Below are 23,356 nucleotides of genomic sequence, written 5' to 3'. Positions count from 1 at the left end.
TCTCCGTTTGTTTGATCAGTTACTGAGAAGGGATTATTGATGTATCTATAATTGTAGATTTGTCTATTTCTTCTTTCAGTCCTATGAGTTTTTGCTTCATATATTTTGAAACTCTGTTAAGTGCACACACATTTAGGATTGTTATGTCTTCTTGGAGAACTGACTCCTTTATCATTGCGTAATGTCTATGGGTGATGATATTTTCACGAGGTATAGACTTGTGGATTGACGGTTTTCATTCCATGGTCATTCCATTGTCTTTCAGATTGCATCATTTTTTATGAGTAATCTGCTGTAATTTTCATCTTTGTTTTTCTGTAGTTAGTGTCTCTTTGTATTCTGGCTGCCTTGAATATTTTCTCTTTGGTTTTGTCTTCCAGCAGGTTGAATGTCGTATGCCAGGGCTTTTGCTGTTTCTGTTTTGTATTTGTTACTGAAATACCAGGGGTTTGGCCTAAAGCCCTGCTACTTGCCTCACAGAAAGCCAACAACTGAGATGAGCGTTGCCAAGGAAGAAGGCTTTAATCAGGTCCTTCAGCCGAGGAGATGGGAGCTTAGTCTCAAATCCATCTCCCTAACTGACTAAAAGTAGAAGTTTATATAGCAGGGAGGAAATGTAACAATACATAAGAAACAGGAACTAGGGAGGGGCAAGGAGGCCATCATGATGAATGAGGAATCCTGCATCTCACTGTCTGGATGTTGTGATCTGGTGAGTTTCAGTTCTTTGATACTTTTTTGAGAGATTTGAAGGTATTTCCTGAGGAACGAATTCAGATAAAACAAATGTAAGGGTCAAACTTTAAAACCAGAAGGGTCAGTTTCTATGTTTATAAAAAAGAACAGTCTATGGAACTATTGGATTGGTTTCATATTTAATCTGCTTGATGTCTTATGACTTCTTGGATTTGTAGTTTGGGAAATTCTCAGCCATTAGTTTTTCCAATATTTTGGGTAGGTTAGTGCTCATGTTTGCTCTCTTTTCAGAGGCGTCTGCCTTCTGTTAGACTGTGAGTGCATTGGTTACCTGCCACCTGAGTTCTCCAGTGAGAACTTGCATTGGTTTGCATTGGTTACAAGCCCCCAGGGGGCTTGCTGCTGTCTGCCATGTGAGGACACAAGGGGAAGCTGAGAAGGGTGCAACTGGAAGAGGGCCCTCATAAGGGCACCTGGTCCAGACTTCCAGCCCCTATAACTGGGAGAAAAATAACTGTCTGTGGTTCATAAGCCACCTAGCCTATGGTACTTTATAATAGCAGACTGAAGGCACTAAGGCACTGGGCTGACAGCCCCATCCTCACTCTTGACCACGCCCCTGACCTGGCTTCCTAGCACTTCTCAGAGTCTGAAATTGCCTCTTTATTTGCTAATTTTTTGATTGACTTTGACCCCAAAAGATCAGCTCCATGACAGCAGGGTCTTGTGTCTATCTGGCCACCAGTGAATCTCCAGCACCTGGCACAGCACTGGGCACAGTTTGCCTAAAATTATTGTTGAAAGGAAGAAGGAATGAATGTAGGAGAGAGACTGCCTGAGACCTGGGTGGTCTAGGAGCCTCCTTATTCTCTGGTATTTGGTGTGTTTCCTCACAACTAGTGACCCATGGAGAATGCACGCAGGAGGGCAGTTATCTCAGCATGGCCAGGGTGTGTTGGCAGCATGGCTATTGGCAGTGTGGCTGAGCCCAGCTGTTCAGGGGTGTTTCTGTGGCTTGCTCCCTACCCAGTCCAGGCCTAGGGGGATGCAGGGGGCTTCTTTTCTCATGGGAGTTCCATCTGTACCCTCTAGTGGCAGCTGTTGGTATTCTCCAAGAGCAGCTGTGTAGCACCTGCAGGCCCTTGTCTCCCCGGGCTGAGAGGTCCAGTGGCTGGCTCTGCACTGACCCTGGGACCCCCAACAGGGCTAGTTCTGAGGTTGATCATATGGACAGCAGAGGGACCAACAGCAGGACAGGCGGTGTAGGTAGCTGTGAGCAGGAGGGCTGGCAGGGGACCCACATCAGCACAGCATGACAGGCATCATGTAGTTTATCTCGTCCCTCTGGCTCAAGACCATCAGGGGAGTTCCCCTCTCACCTCCCCCAGTAGTCACATAAAAAGATTCAGGCTAGACCAAAACGCCTCTGTCCACAGGGATGGGGCATGGGAGGTCAAGCCCCATGTGGCTGCCTGCTATGGCCCTGCCAGCTGGCTCAGGCTGGTGTCCCTAGGTAAAACTTCACAAGGGAGATGAGTTTCACAGGAGCACCCACTGTGGGAGTTCTTCCTGCCCTGCTCGATGCTGTGCCTGGCCTGTCCCTCTCTGGGCAGTTGCGCACTCTCTCTCTGCCCAGCATGGGGATGGGGTAGGGTGGCAGGGCAGGAGTCCTCACTGTAGATGCAGCTTCTGGGGTCCCAGCTCTGAGCAGGGCCTCCCCTTCTTGTCAGGGACTGCAAGTTCATTTTGTTGTTTTAAGAGCTTTATTGAGATGTAATTCACAAACTGTCACTTGGCCCTTTTGAAGTGTATAATCCAGTGGTTGCTAGGGTATCCGCAGACTTGTGTGCCCCTCACCACTGTCTAATTCCAGAACATCCGCATCAGCCCAAAAAGCAACCCTGCACACGTTAGCAGTCACTCCCGCTCCCTCTCCCTAGCCCCCAACATCACTGACCCACTGCCTGTCCCTACGGATTGACCTATCTGGGACATTTCATGTCAATGGAATCATGCCATCTGTACCTGTTGTGTCTGGCTTCTTTACCCAGATGTGATGTTTTTGCGTATCAGTACTTCATTCCTTTTTATGGCTCAGCAATATTCCATTGTATGGATAGCACAGATTTCCCTATCCGGGCCCTGCTGATTTTTTTTGTTTTTGCCTCACTGTTTCCTTAGCTTTGTGGCAGCTCACCGATACATTTAAAAGCTGGCCTAGATGCATGGACCTTGCCTATTCCCAGCAGGCAGGCGCCCTGGGTTTCCAGTTGTCCCTCGCCAGCTCTGTGCTTTGGTGTGGTGTCCCATGCGTCCGGGTGCTTCAGGATACTGGCTGGTCTCTCAGAGCCTGGGGCTGTGGTGCCCTGCCCAGGGGGCTACACCCCGGGACCTGGGGCTTGTTTTGAGCTTGCTTCAGGAGGGAGAAGCTACAATCCGTGTTTAGAATGTGCTCCCTGCTGCTTTCCTGGTTGGTGAGAGAGAAGCCATGGTTTTCTGTGCTGTCACAAAATGGGTGGGGCAGAGGCTGCCAAAGGTCAGGCTGGGTGTGGGGGTGAAAGAAAACTTGTCTCTCATGGGGACCTGGAGAGTCAGAGCGGGGAGGACTCTAGTAGCAGCTTTCTGCCCTATTTCCTATGACCCCTAAACCGCCTGACTTCAGACCTTAATGAAGACATGTTATCCTCCAGTTCTGATGTGGTTCTGGCTGAGTCTCTCCTGAGGTTGAGGCCAGTTCAGGGTGGGGGCTGCAGTCATCTGAAGACTTGACTGGGGCGGGGGATCTGCTTCCGAGCTGTCTCAGCCACATGGCTTTTGGCAGGAAGCCTCAGTTCCCACCCACATGGGGTTCTCCTTAGGTTTCTTGAGTGTCCCCAGAGCAAGCGATCCCAGAGAGCAAGACAGAACAGCAGTGCCTGTCATGACCCAACCACGGACATTGCCCATGGACACATCTGCCCCCTCTGCTCATCAGAAGTGTCTGGATGCTTGTGTGCCGCCAGCATTCCTCAGTTGCAAGCTGATTACCCAGGTAATGGTGGTAGGAAGTTTAGGGAGGTACTTAGGTCACAGGAGCAGAGCCCTTGGGACTGGGATTTGTGTCCTTATAAAAGACATGAGAGGTGAGCCAGGCTCCCCTCTGGAGAGCCAGCTACTTCTTCCACCATGTGAAGGTAGCACCAGGGTGCCGTCTGTGAACCAGATAAGTGGTCCTCGCCAGATCCCGAATCTGGGAGAGCCTTGATCATGGACTACACAGCCTCTAAAACATTAAGAAATACATTATCTTCATTATAAGTCAGCCAGTGTATAACATTTTCATTATGGCAAGCCAGATGGATTGAGACGAGAAGCAAATCATTAAGTCCAGCCCATGTTCACAAAGGGGATCCAGACCCACTGGTGGAAAGTGGGAGTGTGGCAGGCTTTGGGGACATGTTTTAGAGCCACCGTGGGACTCAGCATGCTTCAGGGTCATCCTGTGTTTTGCAACTGTAGGAATGCCCTTTCCTGCCCACAGTCACGCAGAGCAGGGGGAGGTGACCCCTTGGCCTGTAGCAGGGAATGATGTCACTTGTCGTAGCTAATTGGGCATTTGCTGTGTTTCAGGCAGGAATAGTCCCTTAATCTCCACAACCACCTAGGGTAGTGGTACGTTTAGAGGTGAAGCAACCTCCCCAGTCACACAGCTGGCACTTGACAGAGCTAGGATTCAAACCCTGGCATCATGGGCAGCTCCTGGGGGCTCAGCAGTGGTTGGGGTAGGTGTCATGTGTACGCAGAGACTTCCCAGGGATCCATCTGGTGAGAGAGGGAGGGGTAGTCCACCCCCAGTGGGTCTGGGTATGTGTGGGGCAGGTGGTCAGGGATGACCTTGCTGAGAAGGTGACATTTGAGCCAAGACCTGAGGAGGGGACGATGCTGTGTGGACCCGGGGCAGTGCGTGCCAGGAGGAGGGACCAGCAGGGGCCAGGGCCCTGAGACAGGAGTGGCCTTGTGTGTTAGAAACACTGGGAGGGACGGGTGGCTGGATTGGGGGCAAGAGAGACAGTGATGGCAGGAGGTGAGGGCAGGGTGGGGGAGCAGAAAGACCACGTGGAGGCCCCACCACTTGGGCGCTGAGGTCCCATTTAGTTCTCTGTCCAGCTGGGTCTCTGGGGACAGGTGGGTGAGAGTCAGGGCTTGACATCCAAGCAAGAGCAGCCCTGAGGGGAGTGTGAGCTGGTTCATCTACTAAGGATCTGTCTGGCTGCGTGTGCAGAGCAGACATGGGGGTGACATGGAGCTGGAGACCCACGAGGAGACACCTGCCGCTGTTTGAGGGAGTGCTGGTGGTGACCTGGTACAGGCGAGGCGGGGGAGGGTTGAGGAGGGACTGATTCTGGAGGGAGTGCCCCAGGTCTTCTGAGGGCCCAGGGGAGAGTGTGGAAGATGCAGAGGGACATGGACAGTCAGTGTTTTTCCTGAGTGCCAGGATGGGTGGAGGAGCCCCAAGCTGAGATGAGGAGGCCGTGGGGATCAGCAGGGCCAGGCTGAGTGCAAAATGGCTGCCCAGTGTCCTAAAGGTGAGCTCAGGAGGCAGGTGGCCATACAGTCTCCGGTGGGGTGAAGGCTTCCTGGTGGCCAGGTACATTAGGTCTGCAGCCAACATGGGCTCTTGGGGCAGCGCAGCCTCTTGCCGACCCAGAGAACAAAGCCTTTCTGGGGTCATCAGGGACGGGCACCTGCACCTGCACAGCAGTGGCCATGCCCACAGTATCATCGGTCACCGCCCAGTCCCCAGTCCCCTCACCTGCATCTCACCTCTGTGTGCACAAGATCTGGGTTCCAGGGTCTGAGGCTGGGTGCCACCTGCCCCAGAAGCACCCAGAGCCTGCTGTGGGGAAGCAGGTAGGAGCCTGGGCCTCCGGCCCAGTGAGTGTGGGAAGCCTCTGCACAGCCGACGGTTCGAGTCCTTGTGTCTTGGCCACCTCTCCTGGGACCTGTGGACTCCACAGCGAGGAATCCTGAGACACCATCTGCAGTGGGAGCTTGCACTCCAGCTTGCCTTAGAAGCCCCCAGAGTCTCCTTGTTCACACAGAGGCCAGGCTCACTCCCACAGTTCCTGATTCAGGGGATCTGGGTGGAGCCAGAGAATGTGCATTTCTAACACATTCCTAGGTGATGCTGATGCTGTGGGTACCCAGGCCACACTTTCAGAGAACCACTACTCTGGAGCCATCCCATTTGTGACAGATGGGGAAACTGAGGCTTGGAAAGATGCGGCCCGTCCAAGGCCCAGACCCAACTATTTTGTCGTTGCCAGCAGCATTTCACATAAAGATCTTCAGGGGGTTGGGGTCCTCATGCAGGGGCCTGACTAATGGAACCTTCATGTTGACAAGGCCTCTGGGATTGTCCTCAGAGTCCGCAGGGATTGTCCAAGGGCCTCTTCAGCCTGGAGGCAGGGCTTGCAAGCCCAGTGCTTCAGGGAGCATGCCTTCCTCCAGGAGCTCGAGGCCCCTGGATCCAGCCAGCCAAGTCTGCTCTGGGCCAGTCCCCAGAGCCTGAGCAGACAGGGCTGGTGGAGGGATCCAAGGCCCCTGGGGAGCCAGGCTGCAGGCGCTGAGGTCCCATTTAGTTCTTTGTCCAGCTGGGTCTCTGGGGACAGGTGGGTGAGGGTCAGAGGTTCAGCCATGCCAGTGAGAGGGGAACACGAGATTTAGAGCCAGGTCACACACTTCCCATGGTTTGGGCACATTAAACATTCCCAGCCATGTGGCCATCCCAGGACAGTATGCGGTTTTGTGTCAAGGTGACTGCTTGATCCAGAACTGAAACACAAGGTGAATCTTAAAGTCCTTGGAGGTTTTCTAGATTTTATCAGCATAGGACAATTCCTTCCAGAGTTTTCCCAGGGGGAAAAAAACCTGAAAATTCAAAATGTCAGCTGGTTTTGTGAAAAGTGGCCTTTCAAGGAAATATTTTGAGGTTTTCTTCCTTCCTCCTGAAATGAGGCATGGGAGGGTTTCTTGCAGGGTGATCTTTGTCCACAGTGCAGAGGATAGAACAGAGTCTGGAGTGAGAGAGAACCGCCCTGTGAGATGGGCAGGTACCACTCCCAGGGCACAGAGGGGAACACTGAGGCCCAGATGTGAAGGGGCCTCCCAGAAGCACGTGGCTGGGAGGTGGCAGAGCGCACCGTACTCATTGATGGCACCGGCCTGGGTAGACACCTGGGTGTGGAGTCCTGGTGCCATCCCTCACCAGCACTATGACCTTGGCCAGGTCACTGTCCTCATCTGCACCCAGGGGACTATGGCAATGGCCAGCTCGAAGCATGTCCTTTGAGGAGGGAATGCAGTGATTGACACCAAGAGGTCAGCCCAGCACTCCATCTGCTCTCGGGAAGTGCTGGCCATGACCCTTGTTATTCTCGTTCCTGTTTTATTTGACTTTTCACACCATTCCTAGATGGCAAAAGCGTCTTCCAGGAACATCATTTTTTATCGTGGCGCTCCTCTGCTCAAGATCCTGCCATGGCTCACTGTTGTCTGGATGAACCAGCTTTGGTCTTGCTGGGCTGTCCTGTTTAAGGAAGGCTGACATGCCTCCTAGTCATCTATGACTTTGCCCTTCTCACCTCTTTGCTTCGTTCAACACCTGTTTGTGGAAAACTGATCTCCTCTGTGCCAGGCCCTGCTCCCACACCCCCTGGTCATGGTTCCATCTGCTCCCCAGCCCCAAACCTCCCCAGGCCATGGCAGAATGGAGGCCTTAGAGCCTTGCTGTGCCCAGAGGACTTGGCTGGGGAAAGAGGGAAGAAGAAAGTGTCACAAATTTTTATCCCTCAAATGCTGTTTGGACAGGAAGGGTATGTCCTGCCAGCAGATACGGCTTCTGCAGGGTGCATGCTGCCTATGGGCTCCTGTGGATGGGTGGCCTCTCCCACCTGCTCCTGTGGGGCAGGGCCTGCCCTGGCTCACTGCTCTGCCCCAAGCTTAGCCCAGGCGCCTGGGGGAGTGTGGATGTGTTTTGTGCTTTTGTCCAGGTGCTGGCTGCCCCTCAGGTCTCCTCCCAGAAGCCTCTTGGATTGCCACCCCTGACCCTTTGGCCCAGGATGTTTGCCCCTCACCTCTAACCCATCGGGGAGTCTCTCACACAGCGAGCCCTGAGCAGGCAGCTCTCTGCTGAAGTCAAATCAAGCTGGGACCCCTGAGCTCTGGCCCCAGTGAGAGGGCAGAGGATTTGGTTTTATTTTAAGTAAAGAAGACCTTGAAAGAGGCATTTAAGCATTGTAGGCAATGAGTCTCTCTAGATGTTATTTGTATAACAAGTGTCTAAATCTTCAGGAATAGAGAAGAAATTGCAAATGAGCACTAGCGCAGACACTCTGGAAGCTGAGGTCTTTGGGCACCTATTTTGAGTTTATGACAATATCCCTAAGTTTGACATTCTTAAATGGAGGGGAGAAGGAAGTGGGAAATGGCCTGGGGGTGTGGAAGTTGTTGGAGCTGATCAGGTCTGTGGGGTCTAACACTTATGACAGCTTCGTTTTAGGTGGATCCTTTAAAGAAAGAACTCAGAATTACATGCAGATTCTGAGAAAGAGCAGGTACAAATGGTTTAAACCTCTGTAGCCTCCCAGGAAACCTGCCCCTAGTCAAGTTTAGGAAGAAAACCTTTTGTCCTGTGTCTACCTGCATTGACAGTCTGTGTGCCCTTGAGTTGGCCACCTCATCTGAGCCTCAGTTTCCCTGTATCACGTGAGATGGTGCATTTGAGCCCTGTACATGCATAATGAAAGGACAGCAGTGACACTGCGGATTTCCTCAGGGAGAGATGAAGGGCACAAGGCTTTCTAGACTCCAAAGGCTGCTGGGCCATCTTTAAATACTGTTTGACTCTGGCACTCATTGCATTGCCTAATAGCTGGCTGCTGTGTCTCTTATTTTTATTCTTGCTTCAAAGCTGATAGCTTATGACATAAAGACCCCAATATTGTGGCGAAAACCTCCTCCTGGACTCGAGCAGCCCTCTTGGTTGGCTGCATTTGGTGCTCTGCACTGTTCCAGCTTCTACTGCGTTGTGTGTGCCTGTGTGTGCCTCTGTGCATGTGCCTCTGTGAATGTGGCTGTGTGTGCACGTGCACTCTTGGGTTCTCTCTCTGGAGGCCCCTTCCCTCCTAAGTGTGCCGAGTGCTCAGTGCTCCAGTTAGAGCTGCACTTTGATGACTTTGGTCATATCACCCCATGTGCCCTACTCCCATCTCCAGTCAGCATCAGGTCTGGCTTGACTCAGGGGCTCAAATTACATCACCAGGAGTTATCTTAATGCTGTGTTTCCATGTTGGCCTTGCCCTCAGATACGTTGCTTCAGGTGGTAGCCCAGGCAGCCCCCAGAGGGTAGAAGGCTTCTCATTTCCAATATGTCTGTTGAGGATTCTGGTGTGGATTTGCTGGACGTGGGTTACGTGTCCATCCTGGAACCAGTTGCTGAAGCAGAAAGCATGAAATGCACTGATTGGCCAGATGTAGGCTGTGTGTGCACTCTCTGGTGTTAGAGAGAGTTAACTGCAGCCATGCCACATGGACTAGGAGAGCCTGGGGTGGGAGGTTTTCAAAGGACAGAAGATGTACTATTGGCAGAAGAAGAGGAGAGGCTGGGCAGGCAAAAAAAGTAGCCACGGATGGCCACTAACCACCGGGGTAGCAGAGCATCCTGGGATCCAAAGGGGTGAGCTCCCTCTATCCCTGGTAGAAAACCCTACTCAAAACACGGGAGAACCACTGAGAACATCAGAGGTTGCAGCCTGGAACTGAGATGGGGCGTGGGACAAGCAGAGTGGGAACACATAGAAATGGGGCATGGGACAAGTAGAGTGGGAACAAGCTCTGGATCTCCTGGGTGGCTGCTGGCCTGGGGAGCCTGGGGCATGGGCACAGACACATGTGCCAGGGGCTGTATCAGTCTGGAGGCCAACGCTTCCAGGATGAGCAGGCAGGGAGCGTGAGGATGAGAGCCCCTGGAGGGTTCTCCTCAGAGCTTGTTAGAAATGTGTCTCCTGTCCACTCCAGGTCTCTGGGATCAGAATCTGAATTGTTACCAGATGCTCCCATGATTCCTGTGCACCACTTGTCTGAAAGGCTGGCTTCCTTTCTCCCAGCCTTCACTTGCAGTGGTGGTGGGACTGAATGTTAGTTCGGTGTTCAGTTAAGACTTTCTGAAAGGCAGTGTGGCAATGTGTATGAAGGAGCTTTAAAACTGTCCATGCTAATTTCTACTCCCATCAACAGTGTAAAAGTGTTCCTATTTCTCCACATCCTCTCCAGCGTCTGTTGTCTCCAGATTTTTTAATGATCGCCATTCTAACTGGCGTGAGATGGTATCTCAATGTGGTTTTGATTTGCATTTCTCTAATGACCAGTGATGATGAGCATTTTTCATATGATTGTTGGCCTCATATATGTCTTCTTTTGTAAAGTGTCTGTTCATATCCTTCGCCCACTTTTGAATGGGCTTGTTTGTTTTTTTCTTGTAAATCTGTTTTAGTTCTTTGTAGATTCTGGATATTAGCCCTTTGTCAGATGGGTAGATTGCAAAAATGTTTTCCCATTCTGTTGGTTGCCGATTCACTCTAATGATTGTTTCTTTTGCTGTGCAGAAGCTCTGGAGTTTAATAAGGTAACAGACAGGGGTTGGAATAGTTTGGAGGGCTCTATTTGTCTATTTTGGCTTTTGTTGTCAATGCTTTTGGTGTTTTGGTCATGAAGTCCTTGCCTATGCCTATGTCCTGGATGGTTTTGCCTAGATTTTCTTCTAGGGTTTTTATGGTGTTAGGTCTTTTGTTTAAGTCTTTAATCCATCTGGAGTTAATTTTAGTGTAAGGTGTCAGGAAAGGGTCCAGTTTCTGCTTTTTGCACATGGCTAGCCAATGTCCTCACATTTCAAAACCAATCATGCCTTCCCAACAGTCCCCCAAAGTCTTAACTCATTTCACATTAACTCAAAATTCTGCAGTCCAAAGTCTCATTGGAGACAAGGCAAGTTCCTTCCACCTATGAGCCTGTAAAATCAAAAGCAAGTTAATTACTTCCTAGATCCAATGGGGGTATAGGCATTGGGCAAATACAGCCATTCCAAATGGGAGAAATTGACCAAAACAAAGGAACTACAGGCCCCATGAAAGTCCAAAATCCAGTGGGGCAGTCAAATCTTAGAGCTCCAAAATGAGCTACTCCTTTGACTCCATGTCTCACATCCAGGTCATGCTGATGCAAGAGGTGGGTTCCCATGGTCTTGGGCAGCTCTGCCCCTGTGGCTTTGCAGGGTACAGTCTCCCTCCCAGCTGCTTTCATGGGCTGGCATTGAGCGTCTGTGGCTTTTCCAGACACGTGGTGCAAGCTGGTAGTGGATCTACCATTCCGGGGTCTGGATAATTGTGGCCCTCTTCTCACAGCTCCACTCGGCAGTGCCCCAGTAGGAACTCTGTGTGGGGGCTCTGACCCCACATTTCCCTTCCACACTGCCTTAGCAGATGTTCTTCGTGAGGGCTCTGCCCCTAAAGCAAACATCTGACCGGGAATCCAGGGGTTTCCATACATCCTGTGAAATCTAAGTAGAGGTTCCCAAACCCCAATTCTTGACTTCTGTGTACCCCCAGGCTCAGCACCACATGAACTGCCAAGGCTTGGGGCCTGAACCCTCTCAAGCCACAGCCTGAGCTCTACATTGGCCCCTTTCAGCCATGACTGGAGTGGCTGGGAGGCAGGGCACCAAGTCCTTAGGTGGCACACAGCACAGGGACCCTAGCCCTGGCCCACAAAACCATTTTTTCCTTCTAGGCTCCCAGGCTTGTGATGAGAGGGGCTGCCGTGAAGACCTCTGACATGCCCTGGAGACATTTTCCCTATTGTCTTGGGGATTGACGTTTGGCTCCTCATTACTTATGCAAATTTCTGCAGCCAGCTTGAATTTCTCCTCAGAAAATGGGATTTTATTTTCTATAACATTGTGAGGCTGAAAATTTCCTGAACTTTTATGCTCTGCTTCCCTTAGAAAACTAAATGCCTTTAACAGCACCCAAGTCACCTCTTGAATACTTTCCTGCTTAGAAATTTCTTCTGCCACATACCCTAAATCATCTCTCTCAAGTTCGAAGTTCCATAGATCTCTAGGGCAGAGGCAAAATGACACCAGTCTCTCTGCTAAAACATAGCAAGAGTCACCTTTGCTCCAGTTCCCAACAATCTGAGAACTTTCTTATCTCCATCTGATACTACTTCAGTATGGACTTTGTTGTCCATATTGCTGTCAGCATTTTGGGCAAAGTCGTCTAGTAAGTCTCTAGGAAGTTCCAAACTTTCCCACATTTTCCTGTCTTCTTCTGAGCCCTCCAAACTATTCCAACCCCTGCCTGTTACCCAGTTCCAAGGTTGCTTCCACATTCTTGGATATCTACATCAGCGCCCCACTCTACTGGTACCAATTTACTGTATTAGCCCATCTTCACACTGCCAATAAAGACATACCTGAGATTGGGAAGAAAAATCGGTTTAATGGACTTACAGTTCTGCATGGTTGGGGAGGCTGCACAATCATGGTGGAAGGCAAGGAGGAGCAAGTCACATTTTACATGGATGGTGACAGGTAAAGACAGAGCTTGTGCAGGGAAACTCTCCCTTATAAAACCATCAGATCTCACAAGACTTATTCGCTGTCACAAGAACAGCATGGGAAAAACCTGCCCCCATGATTCAATTACCTTCCACTGTGTCCATCCCACAACACGTGGGAATTCAAGATGAGATTTGGGTGGGGACACAGCCAAAATGTATCATCCACCTTGGGTTAAGTTTTGTGTATGGTGAGAGGTAAATGTTGTTTTAAAAGAATTTTGCAGGAACTCCTTAGGGAATATGGTAATAAGCGAGACAGATGCAGTGCCTCCCCTCTTGGAGCTGACATTTCTATTAGGAGAGACAGACAATAAGCAAGTAGACAAATAAGACAATTTCAGATTGTGACATATTCACAGCAGGATGAATGGGATAATGTGGCAGAGAATCTGGGGGGCCAGGGGAGGACTATTTAGAAAGGAGGGATACAGGGAAGGCCTGTCCTAGGAGGTGGCATTTAAAGTGAAATCTGAATCAGGAGACAGAGCCAGGGAAATCAAAAGCCAGGGTCAGGACAGATCTTCCAGGAAGAGGGAACAGCAGTGCCCTAGCTCTGGCGCTGGGGAGCTTGGCTGTGTGAGGGCAGAATGAAAGGGTGTAGCTGTAGCAGGGAGCTGAGGGGAAACTGGAACCCTAAGACGGTGGAGGAGTGAGCAGGGCCAGACCCTGCAGGCTTTGTTGGCTGTGTGTGGAATTTGGATTTTGTTACAAGGGCAGAGTACTATAGAATGGATGCAGGAGAACGTGACTTGGTCTGGGGAGCTGCTGAAGGCCTCATGGACGAGGCCCCTGAAATGTGCTTATGATCCGTGTTCAGTGAGGAAGACGGGTATAGACTGATGTAAACTGTCATTTCCACTGTATTAAAAAAATGGATCGCAAACAAAGCCCATAAGCATACATGCAAAAACACGATAGTGATTACCTCCAGGTTGTAGGATTAGAGTTGATTTTTACTTGTTTTTCTAATGCTTTTCTACATCATGCCATATAAGAAAAACTATTGTGGTGATTTGAGAACTTGAATTTGGATCAGTCATGGCACTTAGTTGCAAACAACAGAATCTGCTTTTTCTGGTTTGAGCCAACGGGGATTTATTTCCACGTATTTTGACTACTGAGAGTCCAGGACCAAGCTTGGGTGTCCCATAGCCAGGAACAACACAACCTGGACCAACACCTAACTCCACCTGACTGTTGCCATGGAAACCCCACTGCCTGTGATGCTGAACCCTTGGACTGGAGCCAGCTGCTGTGGGAGAACCAGATGCCTCTGTTCCCCTCCAGCCATGAGCTCATTTTTCCACCATGCTGTGTCACTCATGTCCACCTTCTCAATCTGGGCAGGCCTCTGTCCAGAGGAGCTGAGAACATTTGCAGAACTGGAGCTGCAAGGGCATCTAGGAAAAGTAGATTTCAGTTTTCCAGAAGCTCGAGTTCAGTGGGGCATGGAAGGAAGGGGCTACACACATGGCAAAAGGGGCAGTTTGCAGTTTCCACTGCAGAAGAGAAACAAGAGCGACAAACATGGTCACTTGCACCTTGGCCTTCTGAAGGCCACCTGGAGGAAGGCTTGGCTATCCACTGTGTTCTCGTGAGGGCAGCCAGAGGCTCTTCTTGTCCAGGGAGCACTGGCTGTCCGAGCCTCTTGCTTTTGCCTCCCCAGTGCCACCAGGCTGATGTCCACCTGTTAGTACCTGCCCTTCCTTGCCTGGGGGAGCTCCTCAGCCACTGTGAGGTAGGCTGATGCCCGCAGACTTATCCTCCCCAAGAGCAGCCTTCAGCCACTCTCAGCTGCCTTGGCTGTGGGGTCAGAGAGCTGGAGGTGGCTAGAACTGGTTTCTAGGGCTCCCAGATAAACCAAGCCCCAGCTTCCCACAGCGGTGGATGTCGTGAGGTGCTGGGCAGCTTGATAACAGCCATCGTTAGCCCCCTTCTTTTTCTCTCCTCACATCCCTATCCCCTTTCTCTTCTCACCTTCCAAATAAACTGCTAGCTGAATCCTTATCTCCAGGTCTGCCTCAGGGGCAGCCCGCACAGAGACATCAGGGATCATCCTGTTCCTAGATCTCAGCTTCATCTTCAGGAACCAGAAGGCCCCGGGATGCTCCTGACCATCTGCTTCCTTGCCCAGGCTGAGTGCTGCCATAATCATGGGCACGCACACACGCACAGGCATGCACACCCACACACAGTGTACCACACATATGAACACACATGCACACATGTATGCACATGCACACATGCACAGGCATCCTCCACCCCAGGGGCTGCCCAGCCCCTCTCCTTTTCTCCCCACATTATTGCTCCTTTGGCCATAGGATGGGTGATGTTATGCCAGGGTCTCCAGGGTATCCTCTGCATGTGCCATCCTTGGTGTAAAAGATGACTGCTGCATGTTGCTGTTGGAGCGTGGGCTCTGGGCCAGCACGGTCCTGGCTTCCCACAGCAGACACTTCCTGGAGCCTGCTCAGTACCAGGCTGCATGCTGGGCTCCAGTGTGTGGGAGGTACCATCTCCTCCAGATGTTCCCTTCCCTGCAAGCCCCCACAGGTCAGCCTCTGAGCAGCCCTGCAGCAGCCTAATGGCCCAGAGCATGATCACATCCTCAAATCACACCTCGGGCAGGCGGTGAGAGAAGCAGCTTTATTCATCAACCTCTCTGTGCCAGGAACGTACTTATCTCTTCCCCAAATTTTAGGGGCCAATTGTTGTCATCCCTAATCCACAAATGAGGAGACTGGGGCTCATGGAGATTAAGTGGCTTCTGAGGCCACCTGGAAGCCAGTGAGGGGTGAAGCTGGGCTGGGATCCAGGAGGAGCTGGGACCCAGGAGACTCTGGTGGCTCAGGCTCAGTGCTTGTCCCCTGGTGGCCCAGAATGTGGAACTCCTGGTGTGGCTGCATTGCTGTGCCTCAGCCACATAACAAGCACTGGAGACCCTGCAGTGAACATGACAAAACCCTCATCCTCATGGCATTTCCGTCCCACTGAGGCAGACAGACCCTAAGAGACATAAATAGAGAGCTTCACATGGTCCTGAGTGAAGGCCGCAAGGCAGAGACCTGGGATAGAGGCGCAAAGGAGGAGCTTCTGTGTCAGCTGTCGATCACCATGTAGCAAGTGACCCCAAAGCGTAGGAACTGAAGACAGCAAATGTTGATGGTCTTGTCTGTCCTGCTGAACGCATGGTTGGAGTCACCCTAGCAGCAGAGGCAGGGGAGTTTCCTGCAGGAGTGCTTCAAACCTTCCCAAGCTGAAGCCAGTTGTCATTCTAAAGAAAGGATCCCTGAATGTCTGGGTGACCAGTCCATAGCATTTATTAGGGAACTTACACACATAGGCCGGTGGTGTCATTGTGATGGACAGTGAGAAAGAGCTGCCTCCTCCGGCATGTTCATAAGTGCGGCCCGGTTCACCCTGTGCTTCTTGGTCAGCACACAGGGTACTGAGGCACCCTATCTCTCACTTTCTGCGGTCAGAAATGCAGGAGCAGTGTGGCGGTGGCTCTGCCTCTGGGGTGCTCATGTGATTGCGGTCATGATGTTGCCTGGGGCTGCAGCAGCAGAGGGGTAGAAAATCTGCTTCTGGGCTCACACATGTGGTTGGTGGCACACATGTGGTTGGTGGCAGGAGGCTCAGGTCCTCACCACTTGGGCCTCTTCCAGAGGGGCTGCTCACAGAACAGGGCAGCCGGCTGCCCCCAGGGTGAGCAACCCAAGATGGTGATGAAGATAGAAACACACACACATGCGCGTGCACGCACACACACACTCTCTCTCTCTCTCTCTGTCTCTTTTTCTCTCTCTCTCTCTATCTGTTGGCCTCTGCTTGATTTCTTTTCTGTCCTGGCTATAATTAAATGGAAAACAAAAACAAAAAATAAAAACTTTCAAAAGCTGCTCCTGGGATCACCTCTCACCATCATCAGGCTTCCTGGGAATTCACTGGAGGGTCTTCAGCTGCCATGGGTTGGTCTACACCTTGTCCCATGGCCCCCGGGGTCAAGGAGATGCCACAGGTGTCTGTGCACCATTCCTATCTCACATCGGCACCTCATCTGCTGTCATGGGGAACGTGTGACCCAAGTTGCTCTGCATTGATGCTGAGTTAGAATTGCTGGACGGGGAGACCAAGGTCCTTCTAGAACAAGGGGTTTGTACTCAGGCACCTGCAACACACATTGCTGGGGACTACCTCTCTTCTGTTTCATTTGCTACTGGTGAGCATAAGGAGGAGGCTGGGCAGCACCAAGGGAGGCCGGGTCTGAATCTGTGGGCAAGCTTGGTTACGTGGGAAAAGCATCCCCTGGGGCTTTCTGCGCTGATGGGCCATGCAGCATGTGCTCTGACTTGTGGTCTGGGACGTTACTGAAAAGGCAATGAACGAAAAGACAAATCTCTGACTTTGGGTTAAGTATGTTTTTATTTCTCTAGCTTTCTGGCAATAAAATCTAATTTGGTACATCCAGGGATTCGATCTCTGAATGTGTTTGCTTAAAGCCCTTAGCTCTTTAAGTCCCAGGAAGCCCAAGCCAGGCTTTAGCCATCAGCTGCATGGGGTTTAATTCCAGAGTCCCTTTTCTTTGGTGTACAGAGCAGGAAGGCATCACTGTCAATTCCGCGTAGTCACAGTCTCTGTGAAAGTTCAAGTGAGCAATACAATATGATTGTCCAATTTCTTGACATTCAAGCTTGTCTCCATTGTAATGTGGTTGTAATTGATTTCTGGGTACTTGAAAATAGAGCTGGCTCTGGGGAAATACACTGGAAATACCAAGTAGGGGATGCAGTGAGGCCAGTCGCACCTCTTTCACTTATTCATTCATTCACTCATTCATTCATTTAGTTGCTGCCCAGGTCAGAGCTCTGGAATCATAGGCCCTCCTCTGGCTTTGGTCTTGACTCCTGGGATGTATTCAAATCCTGGGAAAAAATTGCAGTCAAGGTGATGGAAACTGGAAAAGGATGGGAAAGGAACCCCAAGTCTTCCAAGAAAAGTGGACTTTCTGAATACAGTTCCAGGTCAAAAGAACAGCAGTGAGAGACCCTGGAGGACTGGGCCTGAGGATGCCTGCTGAGGCTGGGGAGGGGATGCTGGGGGCAGCTGGGGACCTCAGGGTCCTCGAGTCTAGTGTCATTGTGCAGGTCTCCCGGAGCAGAGGGTTCTGGGCTCTAAGTGTGTGTTCTTCTCATTGCAGGTCTGAAGGAGAAAGCTCGAGGAGTGTCAGGTATGTGCTTCATTCACCTCTGTCCATGCGTGGTCTGAGTCCTGGCGGGGACTGGTATTGATGAAACCATGTGCTTTGATTTCCCCTGCGGGTCTCCCTGGTCAGACCTCTCCTCCCCTGGCTGTTTCCCTGGGCCCTGGTGTGTGCCCCAAGGGCCTGGGCATGATCTGCAGGAGTGTGTCTGTTGGCTCTGCATCCTGGGGCAAGAACGCGGGCCCTCTGCCCAGCTTCCCTGCGTTTAGAGTTATCTCTGCAGAGGTCACCCAGATTGGTGGTTGTTCCTCCCTTTCTGGGGCTGGTGGTGGCCCAGTGTGCCAAGCCTGCGGCCTGTCTAGGACCAGAAGCTTCTATACCTGACACCCCTGGGGCGGGACTGGGGGGGGCCGGGGCAAGTCTAAGATGCTTGGTGGTGGGCCTGGTTCCAACCAGCCTCTGACAATGCAGGGGTGTCCATGGCAGGTGTAGTGCCCCTGCACATCCCCGCCCCACTGACTGAGGGTAGGGGGCGGACATGGAGTAGGCTTTCTGGCAGAGGCTCTGACTGGACCTAGAAGAGGGGCTGGTCTGGGGTGTCGGTGCCCTAGTCAAGGGGCCTGGAGCCCAGCAGTTTTCAAGGCATGAGCTAGGGGACCAAGGCGGCCATGGCTATGGGAGATGGGGGTCAGCATAGTGAGGCTGGGGATGGGAGGAGAGGTCTGGAGGCAGTTAAGAGCCCATGGACTCCCAGTCCTCTTTGGCAGCAGATGGACTTCCAGGTCTCGGAGTGGTAGCCAGGTCGGTTTGTATTGTGATGTTATAGGCTGGGGAGATGAGATGTCCTGAGCTTGGCCTGGGGGTGCCAGCTGGAGTGGGGTCCTCCAGGTGCCTGCAGAACAAGAGGCAGAGCTGGAGGAGCCTGTATTCCCAGGGAGCCTTTTGGGAGACAGCACAGGAGGTGCTGAATCCTATACTTGGGGCATTCAGCTGTGTGCTTGGAGCATGGGGCATGGGCAGGGAGTTGGGATCCAGGGAGCCAGAGTCCAGGGAGTGAGAGGCAGGGTCCAGCAGGAAGCAGAGGCACGCTCAGAAGGGGAGCTGGAGAGAGAGGGGGTCCTGGAAAGACTGTGTGCAGGGGTGAAGCTGGGGAGTGCAGAACTTGGGCTGGCAAGAGTAGGAGCTAAAGGGGATGAGGGGGATGCCAGGCGAATGATGGAGAACGGCTAGGGTCTGGAGATCCCAGGGAGCGGGCAGCAGGCTGTGAGAGCAGCCTGAGGTGCGCACTGCCCTGGAACACCAGCCCTGAGGAGGAGGGGACGCTGCCCTTGGTGCCGATGGAGAAAGCTGTGTAACGTACCAGGAAGTGAGCAAAGCAGGGTGCGAGAGTGCACAGCTCACACTACTTTGGGATAAGAAAGAGCAGATGTGAGTATGTACATTCTTATTTAATTTGTCAACAAAAAGAAACAGAAAGCAAACAGGTAGCTGTTAAAATGGTCCCTTCACAGAGAGGGCAAGGGCGGGGCCTCAGTGACCGTGACCTCCTCAGGGCAGACCTAGGAATATTCCTGAGGCTTCTGAACCCCGTCAGTGTAATACCTGTTTAAACAATTAATTCAAAACAACAAGATATGAAGAGGCGTGTCGCCAGTCCCTGGGGCTGGCCCTGAGGTGGAAGGGGATTCCCACAGGGACTCTGAGGGGCTGCAGGCTCAGGAAGGAGATGGCCCCGCAGCCCCTTGGGCCCTCTCCAGCCTGCCTCTCTAAGCCCCTTTGGGATCTAAGCTCCCCCCAGCCCCCCAGTAGTGCCCTTCTCCCTCTGTCTTCCAAGAAGGTGGCTGCTTACCTGAAGCTGTCATTCTGTGCAAGTTCATGGCGGGCAGCGGGTCCCTTACAGGGGTGTCCTGAGAGCAATCTGCTCTCTCCGATGACCTGAGTGGGGGCCAGTGACCATGCAGAGTGAGTGGACCCTTGTGATGGGGATCTGGTCTGCCCCAGCCCCACCCAGCCCGGTGCTCCCTCCAGCAGATTGTTAGGAAAGCATTTGCCAGGCAGGCGCTGTGGAACCCAACCCTGGAGGAGGAGGATGGGAACGACATTTCGGTGGTGGAGCAGGATGTGCAAGGACCCCCAGGGGCGATCATGACTGGCTGCCTGGGGAGAGTGAGGAATAGCCTCCGCGTCATGGGGAATGGCACGCAGAGCCGAGCATATGTTCCAGCTCCGAGCCACACGGCTCCTAGCGGGGTGCACAGACAGGAGAAGCTGGGCAAGGGAGAGAGCGGATGGAAGTTCCAGCAGGGAAGGCTGTGTTTAGTTCTTCCAGGGCTGAGGAATCCAGCCCCAAAATGCCCTGCTATGTAGACATCGCAGTTGCTGAGACTAAGACGCCAGGGTCAGACGGGACTCACCATGACTTCACCTGTCCTGGCCTGTTGTTCCCATCATGCACAGACATTGTGTTTCTTTCCCATGCCACTGATGACTCTGATGCCGGGCCTATGTCATGGGTCACACCCTCCCCACAGGAGCTGGGCCTCCCATTTCTTAGGACCAGAGGCCCCAGATCATTCAGATCTGACCCCACCCCCACTGCCGTGCTTCCGGTCACCACCCTCTGGACAGAGAGCCGCCAGATCTGGGCTTCCAGAGCGGTGTCCGTGCGGGGTCTGCGTCGCCAAACCCGGGCTCCTGACTGCGGTTCTCTCTGAGTGCCTGTACCCTCTCCAGACCCACTAGAGAGGAGGTAGGAAAACTCAAGTGTGGCCACGACCCTCCCCCGCTTCTCCCCCAGGACTCCCCGTGGCCTGACACACTGTAGCAGTGGCCCTCGTGGCCCCTGAACGCCACACCCCTACCAGTGCAGCTGGGCTTCCACGACCTTCCCACGCACACCTCCAGCTCCCATCCAATGGCGCCACTCGCCTTTCCAAATGCAGCCCATGATTCCTATGTGCCTGCTCCCTGCTGTCTGTGACTCAGGATGTTTACTCTGTTTGGAAAATGCTCTATCCCACCCCCTGAAGATCCCTTCCTTTCTCAGAGCCTCCATGGTGGCTGCCTTTCTGGAGCTTTGAGGGGAGCTGGGGCTGATGGGGTGGCCTCCTGGTTGCCTCCGTGGCTTTTTGTGCTTCACTTTTGATATCCCAGTCGTTCCTGCTTTGTGTCCAAATGACTTAAGCATTTGCCTTCCCTCTTGGGTAGAGGAAGGCCCCCAGGACAGGGATGAGGCCCCTGAGCCGTGGCTGGATGGTGCCAGCACCTGCGGGGCACAGAGCGGGCACCCCGGCAGCATCTATGCGGTGGATTCATCTTGGCCATGCTGGGAGCCCTGGGTCGGATGCCTTGTACAGAACAGGCACATGTTAATGTGTGTTCAATTGGACTCAGGACTCATAAATATTTTCAGGCTATAAACCAGAAGGAAGAGGAAAAATGGACCACCCCCATGCTCAGTGGAGACCCCTCCAACACCCTCCCCACACCAAACACTCACTAAAAATAGTGGGCAGAGGGTCTGCATTTGACAAATCAGTGAAGCTGTGTGTGGATTTTATTTGCCTAAGGAAGGTATGACTGACACTGAGAGCTCATAGCTTGTGCTAAACATTAAGGACACACAGCAGCAGGGCTTGGGGGTTCATGCATGGAATCCCAGCACTTTGGGAGGCCAAGGCAGGAAGACCATTTGAAACTAGGAGTCCATGACCAGCCTGGGCAACATAGCCAGACCCTATCTCTACCAAAAAAAAAAAAAAAAAAAAAAAAATTTAAAATTAAGGACACAGTCCTGAGAGACACCTCCTCCCCACCAGCTCTCGCCCTGCCCCACGGTCCCTGCTTGGTGAGATTCTCATTCTTTAGACTCAAATGATCAGAGTTGCCTTCTTTTTGGTTGGCTTTTCTTAGCCTCTGGAGCAGAAGGAAAGTGCTTTTGCAGGGGGAAGTCTGTTTGTGAATTCACGCTCACTACTTTTCCCTGAGGCAAAACATTTGCAAGATCAGATATATTCATTTTCCACAAATGAAATGACGCATTTTTTGACCATTTTGCAAACGTAGGACTTTGCTCATTGTTCCCAGGGAGGATGTGTCTGCTTTTGACTCCATCAAGAGGAAGGCCCTGGAGACCCTCCAATGTGAATCTTCTAATGATTTATTTATGGAAGAGGGACTGTAGGAAGAGAAGAGGTTTGTTGAGTTTGGAGTCTGCAAAAATGAAAGACCGGGTGGAGGGTCCAGAGAGAATGTGGATACTGGATTGAAAGTGCCAGAGCTTTCTACAGGGTGCAAGCATTATCTTTTTTTTCCCCCGACACTCCGTCAAATCCTTGAAATTAACTACATTCAGTCGTAGGAATAAGTTCCATTCTATGAGTGCTCACTGTGGGTGGGGGCCTCGCCTCTTCTGCACAACCAACTGCAGGCTTGCAAGGACTTATTATTGGCCCTTATTTTTTCAGCTCTGGGAAACTGAGGCTGAGAAGTACAGAACAGCTTGCCTCTGATGACGTGGCTTTTGAGTGCAAAGCTGGGATGCCAAGCACCAAAGCCTTTGCAAGTCAGTGTCGCCTGTGGCGCTTGTTGAAAATACAGATTTCCAGGCCCTATCCCTTTCATGCCTCACTCAGTAGGTCTGGGCAGGGTCTGGGAATCTGCATTTTTTTTTGAGATGGGCTCTTGTTGCCTAGGCTGGAGTGCAGTGGCGTGATCTTGGCTCATTGCAACCTCCATCCCCCAGGTTCAGGTGCTTCTCCTGCCTCAGCCTCCCAAGAAGCTGAGATTACAGGAACCCGACACCAGGCCCAGCTAATTTTTGTATTTTTAGTAGAAAGGAAGTTTCACCATGTTGGCCAGACTTGTCTTGAACTCCTGACCTTAAGTGATCTACTAGCCTCAGCCTCCCAAAGTGCTGGGATTACAGATGTGAGTCACTGAGCCCAGCCTGAATCTGCATTTTAAATAAGTGCCCACATGATCTTAACAAGCTGCCTGAACATATGGTCTCTCCAAGGGAACAGAATTTCTCCAAGTATGGCAGTGTCCAGTGGCAGACACGTACCCTTCATAAGCATGAGCTGACTGAAGTGCAGAAATTTTGCTTCTAACCCTCAGAAGAAATTTTTTTTTCTTTTTTTTTTTTGAGACTGAGTCTCACTTTGTTGCCCAGGCTGGAATGCAGTGGTGGGATCTCAGCTCACTGCAACCTCTCCCTCCTGGGGTCAAGTGATTCTTGTGCCCCAGCCTCCCGAGTAGCTGGGACTACAGACACATTCCACCAGGTTTGGCTAATTTTTTAGTAGAGACAGGGTTTTGCCATGTTGCCCAAGCTGGACTTGAACTCCTGGGCTCAAGTGATCTGCCTGTCTCGGCCTCCCAAAGTGCTGCGATTACGATATCTGGCCCTGACCTTAGAAGCATATTGCATGAGGTGGCTCCATGTGGGCCGCCTACCCTGTCAACACTGAACGTTGACTGTCATTTTCCAAAGGCAACAGCAAGGCTCAGGGCTGGGGCAATGAGGAGAGCCCGAGGACTGCTTTGTTTGGAGATGGTGGGGGAGCTTCTGGATGCTGGAAACAGGTTTGTAGCATCAGGAAAAATCCACAATGAGACAGTGGATCACTCAGCAAGGCTAGTTTACTTCCTGCAAGAAGGGTGCAACTCGCCAGCAGTCTTGCCAGGCGAGCACACCTGAACAAAGGAGACAGGGACATTTATAATTTTCATAACCTGGCGCAATCACCCTACTGCTGTGTCCAGTTTCCATTGGCTGGAACAGGACCTCACATTCTG

The 23,356-nt window shown here is 51.9% G+C and overlaps 1 protein-coding gene across 1 annotated transcript in view; it reads left to right on the top strand.

The window, feature by feature from the left end:
• The window catches only part of IQSEC1 (IQ motif and Sec7 domain ArfGEF 1), a 372,639-nt gene that overhangs the window by 93,115 nt on the left and 256,168 nt on the right, over positions 1-23,356 (top strand). Inside the window, exon 2 of the mRNA XM_032262298.1 lies at positions 17,555-17,584. Within this exon, the coding sequence (XP_032118189.1) occupies positions 17,555-17,584 (30 nt within the window). The remainder of the gene's footprint in view (positions 1-17,554; positions 17,585-23,356) is intronic.

The sequence above is a fragment of the Sapajus apella genome, unplaced genomic scaffold (genome assembly GCF_009761245.1).
Source record: "Sapajus apella isolate SASKATOON/1434 unplaced genomic scaffold, GSC_monkey_1.0 scaffold128, whole genome shotgun sequence".
Lineage (NCBI taxonomy): Eukaryota > Metazoa > Chordata > Mammalia > Primates > Cebidae > Sapajus > Sapajus apella.
This window is presented reverse-complemented; position numbering and strand designations above follow the sequence as displayed.